The sequence below is a fragment of the Schistocerca nitens genome, chromosome 5, assembly GCF_023898315.1.
Source record: "Schistocerca nitens isolate TAMUIC-IGC-003100 chromosome 5, iqSchNite1.1, whole genome shotgun sequence".
Classification (NCBI taxonomy): Eukaryota; Metazoa; Arthropoda; class Insecta; order Orthoptera; family Acrididae; genus Schistocerca; species Schistocerca nitens.
Genome location: NC_064618.1, coordinates 218,537,502 through 218,545,555, shown reverse-complemented (window position 1 = coordinate 218,545,555; position 8,054 = coordinate 218,537,502). Strand labels below are relative to the sequence as shown.

General features: G+C 48.5%; 1 protein-coding gene across 1 annotated transcript; it reads right to left on the bottom strand.

The window, feature by feature from the left end:
* Positions 1–797: 797 nt before the first annotated feature.
* LOC126260348 (uncharacterized) lies at positions 798–5,682 on the bottom strand. The gene is made up of 2 exons (XM_049957673.1): positions 5,673–5,682; positions 798–1,363 (listed from the first exon to the last, which is right to left on the bottom strand). The coding sequence occupies exons 1-2, from the start codon at positions 5,680–5,682 to the stop codon at positions 798–800; spliced, it is 576 nt and encodes a 191-aa protein (XP_049813630.1).
* Between the last annotated feature and the right edge of the window lie 2,372 nt (positions 5,683–8,054).

Genomic DNA, 8,054 nt, shown 5'->3' with positions numbered 1-8,054 from the left:
TTAACTTTCGTAATCATAGTTCCTCTAATGACATCAAGATCGCTAATGCCGGTTTCTGTTCTGGCATTGTCGATAAGGTCCGGCCTATTTGTAGCTGCAATGTCTAAGATATTTCTACTGCGTGTGAGCTGCCGAGCTAGCTGCTCAAGACAATTTTCAGAGAATGTGCTCAAAAGTGTTTCACATGACTGTCTGTCTGTACACCTCACAATGAATCCATAGACATCCCTGTCTATACTCGGCAGATTGAAGTTTTTGTGACGGCCTTCGTAGCGACAACACTTCGCTGTAGAAACGGCCTACGAAGTCACCGCCACACTTTTAATAGCGGACCGACCGGACCGCTGGAACAGTGAACAGAAAGATGTAACCCAAACACTCGGATTAAATGAAAGTCGGTACTTATCTTTATTAACGACGATACAGAACACAGTGGTGAACATGGTCTACAGAAATCTGTCTAGTTCGAGTCGGAGCGGCTTGGTCAGCGTCGGCTGACGACAAGCAACAAATCTGCTGCGATGAACACACAACTGACTAGCGAGTACACAATTCGGTGGCGAGTACACAACTGAGCGGCGAATACAGAACTGTCCTAGCGCTCGCGACTCCAGCGCTTAAGAAGCCAGAAGCCAGCGGTGGCGCGCGCAGACTTGCGGCGATTTCCTGTATCGCTGGCGCTGCTTATGCGGACGGCGTCCGGACTTTGATGCTGCCAACCTTTTGGCAGCGGGCTCGGTTGGCATTACTGGCTAGGATATAACACTCCTCCCCCCAAATCGCCGCACCGTCGTTGACTAATGACGTGGCGAGCGTCGACGGCGGGGGAGGGGTCTGGCCGCAGACGTAGCAGAAGAGACCGGGGCGGAGACTGTTGTCGGTGGCAGTCCCCGGTCCGCACCCCAGCATTGGCTGCGCGGGGCCTCGGGAAACACCGACTGAAAACCGAGGTCAGGGTGCACGCCTGTGACCACGGGCGCAGCTTCTGGTACTGGACGTGACGGGGCGTCGGGACCCACGAAGAGAGGCAGCGTCTCCTGACGCTGCGTCGACGGCTGCTGAGTGGGCGCCGGACAAGGCGCTGCGGTGTCAGACTCCTTGGGGGTGCCCAAGGAAAGCGGCTTTAGTACAGGCTGCACAGCCACCGCTTGGGAAGGCGGCCCGGCTGAGGGGTCGACGTCCATCAGCTCCGAAGGCGGTGGCGACTGAAGAGGGACCGCAGGCGCCGGAGCGACCACATGAAGCTGCGCGGGAGGCATCAACGGGACGGGCTGTCGGCGTGGTAGCGGCGACGGCTGCTGCTGCTGCCCTGGGGGCGGCAGCGAAGTCGGAAGGCGCGGCTGGAACCCGCCGCGGACCAAATCTGTGGACAAAGAACGAGCGGCAGAATCCGGGCGGCCAGCGCGGCGCAACTGGTTCTGATGCCTCCTGTGCACCCCAGTAGCACCTTGAACAGTATAAAAACCGCGACCCTGGACACTGATCACGGTACCACGTTCCCAACGACGGCGACCGTGATAAACTCTGAAAAAAACGGCGTCGTTGCGCTGAAAACGCGTGCGATGCTCAGAAGCGGCGGGTCGATCCGGGGGGTGCAACAACCGTAGTAGGGTGCGATGACGACGGCCGTGGAGAAGCTCCGCAGGCGAAGGGCCGTCGCGTGGCGTGGTCCGGTACGACGACAGGAACGTGATGAGGGCCTGCTGACGAGAGTGCGTAGCACGAAGGCGGTCCATATGATCCTTGAATGTGCGTACAAAACGTTCCGCTGCACCATTCGATTGAGGGTGGAAAGGCGGAGTAAGAACATGGCGAATGCCATTGGCAGAACAAAAACTTTCAAATTCGGCAGAGGTAAATTGTGGACCATTGTCAGACACTAAAACTTCTGGAAGACCCTCAATACAAAAAATTGAAGTCAACGCCTGTATAGTTTGTGCAGACGTTGTAGACTGCATGGGCACAACAAACGGAAAATTACTAAATGCATCTATCACGATGAGCCAACGAGAATTCCAATATGGACCAGCGAAATCAATATGTACTCGCTGCCAGGGACCGGCAGGGCGTGCCCACTCAAAATAGCGTTGAGGCGGAGCAGCTTGGTGTTCGGCACACGTCGAACAATCTGTAGACATCTGCGGACGGCGTCCGGACTTTGATGCTGCCAACCTTTTGGCAGCGGGCTCGGTTGGCATTACTGGCTAGGATATAACAGAAGTCGTCTCCAATTAGTACTGCATGATCAGGGTACTTACGCGCTATTGACCGTAGACTTTCTTTAAATAACTCTAGAACTCTCACTGTGGAATCGGGTGGCCGGTAAAAACATTCAAGCTCAGTTTCACCTACATCTGTTATACGCGACCAGATGACTTCACTGTCACACTCAGCTTCGACCTCAATAGAGACAATATTTTTGTCAACTGCACGAACACTCCCACTCCTATGGCCTCTAATCTGTCTTTCCGATATACCTTCCACTACTCGCCAAATATCTCAGAGCTTTCCACTTCGGGTTTCAGCCAGCTCTCGGTCCCAAGAGTAATCTGAGGGCAATATATTCACTGGGGCAGAGTAAATTCGAGAACTTTATTACGAATACTTCGACAGTTTACTGATAAAATTTTGACAGTCGAAGTGTCTTTATTCTCAACGCCGTTTGACTTCCCTTCTTATGAATACACTGGTGAGTGTTTATTAGAGCACCTCAGACTACCGCCAAATCTAAAAGTCCCTCATGTGCACTCCAAAAGCACTACCCGAATAGCTACTTCATGCATGACATTTAAATTTATTGTTTCTGTGCCACGAACTCTGTTCGAAATAAATTTCGCAGACAGTATTTACATTCTTGCTGAAAGTACCTACATAGTTATATCACTGTACGACACAGTTCAGGAGATATGACGTCATAAACAGTGAGATGCGTAAAAATCTGCCGCATCGTGAGTAACGTTGAAGTTTATTATTTCATTGCTACTGACTCTGTGTGCGTGAAATCTTATGGGACTTAACTGCTAAGGTCACCATTCCCTAAGCTTACACACTACTTAAGCTAAATTATCCTAAGGACAAACACACACGCCCACGCCCGAGGGAGGACTCGTACCTCTTGCGGGATCATCTGCACAGTCCATGACTGCAGCGCCTTAGACCGCTCGGCGCTACTGACTATTTTCAACACATTTTGCAGACAGTATCCACGCATGCCGCTGAATGAAACTACAAAATTATATCCTTGGACGACACATATTTCAGGAGATATGATGTGAGAAATATCAGGCACATGGCCAGGAGCTGCATGATACGAGTGCGGACGCACAGCTGTAAAGAAACACCTGTACAACGCCTGGTTTTCCTGCTAGCAGTTCTATAAAACATGCTGTAATGTGAGCAGAGTTATGCAGTGAAAGACAATGAAACAGTCTCCAAATTACTTACGCTGTAAGTGGAGTGTCAGTAGTTGAGGTGGCACAGAAAGACAGACAGATACCAGAAAAGTTAACATATTAAGTTTAGGAACAACATGTACACTTAGTAAATAAGATGTTCGTTAACTTCGAAATGCTGAGAATTTTTCTCCAGCGCTGAGTTATATGCAACTGAAGGTAATGTTCTTAATAGAAAGAGTCTTGAGTGCTGATACAATCTACACTACTGGCCATTAAAATTGCTACACCACGAAGATGACGTGCTAAAGACGCGAAATTTAACCGACAGGAAGAAGATGCTGTGATATGCAAATGATTAGCTTTTCAGAGCATTCACACAAGGTTGGCGCCGGTGGCGACACCTATAACGTGCTGACATGAGGAAAGTTTCCAACCGATTTCTCATACACAAACAGCAGTTGACCGGCGTTGCCTGGTGAAACGTTGTTGTGATGCCTCTTGTAAGGTGGAGAAATGCGTACCATAACGTTTCCGACTTTGATAAAGGTCGGATTGTAGCCTATCGCGATTGCGGTTTATAGTATCGGGATATTGCTGCTCGCGTTGGTCGAGATCCAATGACTGTTAGCAGAATGTGGAATCGTTGGGTTCAGGAGGGTAATACGGAACGCCGTGCTGGATCCCAATGGCCTCGTATCACTAGCAGTCGAGATGACAGGCATCTTATCCACATGGCTGTAACGGATCGTGAAGCCACGTCTCGATCCCTGCAGCCACGTCTGCATGACAACAACCACCTGCACGAACAGTTCGACGACGTTTGCAGCAGCATGGACTATCAGCTCGGAGACCATGGCTGCGGTTACCCTTGACGCTGCATCACAGACAGCAGCGCCTGCTATGGTATATTCAACGACGAACCTGGGTGCACGAATTGCAAAACGTCATTTTTTCGGATGAATCCAGTTTCTGTTTACAGCATCATGATGGTCGTATCCGTGTTTGGCGACATCGCGGTGAACGCACATTGGAAGCGTGTATTCGTCATCGCCATACTGGCGAATCACCCGGCGTGATGCTATGGGGTGCCATTGGTTACACGTCTCGGTCACCTCTTGTTCGCATTGACGGCAGTTTGAACAGTGGACGTTACGTCCCATGGCTCTACCCTTCATTCGATCACTGCGAAACCCTACATTTCAGCAGGATAATGCACGACCGCATGTTGCAGGTCCTGTACGGGCCTTTCTGGATACAGAAAATGTTCGATTGCTGCCCTGGCCAGCACATTCACCAGATCTCTCACCAACTGAAAACGATTGGTCAATGGTGGCCGAGCAATTGGCTCGTCACAATACGCCAGTCACTACTCTTGATGAACTGTGATCTCGTGTTGAAGCTGCATGGTCAGCTGTACCTGTACACGCCATCCAAGCTATGTTTGACTCAATGCCCAGGCGTATCGAGGCCGTTATTATGGTCAGAGGTGGTTGTTCTGAGTACTGATTTCTTAGGATCTATGCACCCAAATTGAGTGAAAATGTAATCAAATGTCAGTTCTAGTATAATATATTTGTCCAATGAATACCCGTTTATCATATGCATTTCTTCTTGGTGTAGCGATGTTAGTGGCCAGTAGTGTACACTGACGGAAACTGTAGGAACAGTTTTAATGACAGTAGTGTATTAATTTTTGAATGGTGGTAATGCTTATTAGCTTCGTGCTATGTACATATAATTTCTCATAGCAGTCTTCAGTACTTATCAGGTTGATAGACGTCTGAAAACACACTGAGTCTGGGGCAAAAATCGAAGTGTACTTATTTAGGAAGACATGCCAGCCGATTAGGGTCACACGCAGGAGGTCAAGTATGCGGTATCGTTACACGGTCGATACCACACAGGGGGCCCTCATCATCGAAGACTCCGAAGGTGGCAGCACAAGTGCAGCGGCTGTTCAAAAGCGGTGTCTACCGCAACGGGCGCCGTCCAACCTCGAGTGGCTCCAGCCCCATGCTCCCTGTGCGGCAGTGCCAGACTCGACCGCCTGCAGAGACGACGTTCCCACCGGCAATTCCAGCCACTCTCGAGTTGCTATCCGGTTACTCTTCGGGGACCAGACAGTCTAGTCCCCGATGAGAAACTTAGCAGTACAGTGACTTGCCTCGGTATTCAGTGTCTAATTCGGCTCAGAGACGTCAGCTCACGGCTAGGACAGTTAGCTTTGTGGAACTTTGATTCAGTCAGGCGCTACAGAACTACTTCATGGAGACCTACAATCGTTCATGTCGACGTCATCAATACGCAAAGAACTTTGTACTGCTCTACTTGGCAGATCTTCAATTTATTTATATTCGCAATATACACATATCAAAAAAAGTTTTGCATCAGCTCGGTTCCCAGAACTCCTGAAAATTGACGTTGACTATGGATTTTGTATCACACACAGTCCCTTTGACTGTTCAGAGATATCATTAAACCCGCGCATGGATGTAAACAACCGTGCATGAGCAGCGCCTATTAGACGGAGGGGGTCCGACAGCCGATCAGTTCCAGTCATTCCACCAGGAAGGAGGTACACCACTCGTGTTGTCTGTAGTTCAACCATGCCTAGACGGTCAATGCCGCGGTTCGACGCGTCCGCAGTCTTACTTTGTGCCAGGAAAGGCTCTCAACCAGGGAAGTGTCCAGAAGTCTCAGAGTGAACCAAAGCGATATTGTTCAGACATGGAGGAGATACAGAGACACAGGAACTGCCGATGACACGCCTCACTCAGGTCGCCCAAGGGATGATTGCAGTGGATGACCGCTACCTACAGATTATGGCTCGGAGGAACCCTGACAGCAACGCCACCATGTAGAATAACGCTTTTCGTGCAGCCACAGTACTTCGTGTTGCGACTCAAACTGTGCTCAGTAGTTTGCATGATGCTCAACTTCACTCCCGACGTCTATGACGAGGTCTATCTTTGCAACCACGACACCATGCAGAGCGGTACATATGGGCCCAACAACATGCCGAATGGACCGCTCAGGATTGGCATCAGGTTCTCTTCACTGATGAGTGTCGCATATGCCTCCAACCAGACAATCGTCGGAGTCTTGTTTGGAGGCAACCTGGTCAGGCTGAACGCCTTAGACACACTGTCCAGCGAGCGCAGCGAGGTGGAGATTCCCTGCTGGTTTGGGGTGGCACTGTGTGAGGCCGATGTACGCCGCTGGTGGTCATGAAAGGCGCCGTAACGGCTGTACGATACGCGAATGCCATCCTCCGACCGATAGTGCAACCATATCGGCAGCATATTGGCGAGGCGTTCGTCTTCATGGACGACAATTCGCACCCCAACGTGCACGTCTTGTGAATGACTTCCTTCAGGATACGACATCGCTCTACTAGAGTGGCCAGCACGTTCTCCAGACATGAAGCCTATCGAACATGCTTGGGATAGATTGAAAAGGGCTATTTATGCACGACGTGACCCACCAATCATTCTGAGGGATCTACACCGAATCGCCGTTGGGAAGTGGGACAATCTGGACCAACAGTGCCTTGATAAATTTGTGAATAGTATACCACGACGAACGCAGGCTTTCATCAATGCAAGTATTAGAGGAACCGGTGTGTACAGCGGTCTGGACCACCACCTCTGAAGGTCTCGCTGTATGGTGGTACAACATGCAATGTGTGGTTTTCATGAACAATAAAAAGGACGGAAATGATTTTTATGTTGATCTCTATTGCAATTTTCTTTACAGGTTCAAGAACTCTCGGACCCGAGGTGATGCAAAACTTTTTTTAATGAATGTATTTTACATTGATATATTTTCATTCATTCCGTGTTTGATTTACGCTTCAGTTTTCTGCACATTCTTGAATAGAACTGTATTTTGTACTCAGTCTACCACTAAGACACACACTATTTGGCGCCGACTCTAAGATTCATAGCAATGTGAAATCAGTATCCTCTCGTGGCGTGTTTGTGTGGCGTCCCTCATCAGAGACACTGAACCATGGAAGAGAGTAGTTGCCGGCGGCGTGTTGTTGGAATGTTTAAAAATGTGCCATCTCCTGCTCAGATGTGTGTGGCCCGCGGCGCGCTAGGTGAAGACAAAGAAAGCGCCGTCCATAATGCAATAAGTGACTGTCACCTCTCACAAGTGACTTATTTATTAAAGTTCTGATTTTTACCATTCATTTTTTCTCTTCTCATTTTGCATATGTCGAATTAGGTGATATGATTTCCTTTCCAAAGAGTAGAAACTGGTGATAATTGGCAGAAATAAGTCTGTTGAGAAATCTCTTCAGGACTTATTTACAGACTCTCTTTCACTACCATAATATTCAGTCGTACCAAAGCTCATTGGTAAGAAACACATATTTTCTACAAACTGAGATGGTATTCCTACATTTGCTTATAAATAAAAGAAAAACTACAGAATCCCATATCCAATGACGCAATTACTACTGGCAGTTATCATACTCGTAAATGAGTTGTGCATTAAAAGACTTTATGCGACAGACTTCTTCTATGAAGAGTCTCCTTTTTCTATAAATATATAATCAAGATATTTTCTAGTCAGGCTGCTGTGGGCGTAAAAATTTTGTATTCATAACTTTAGAAAGGCCAACTGACATTAATAACACTTGAAGATATAGTA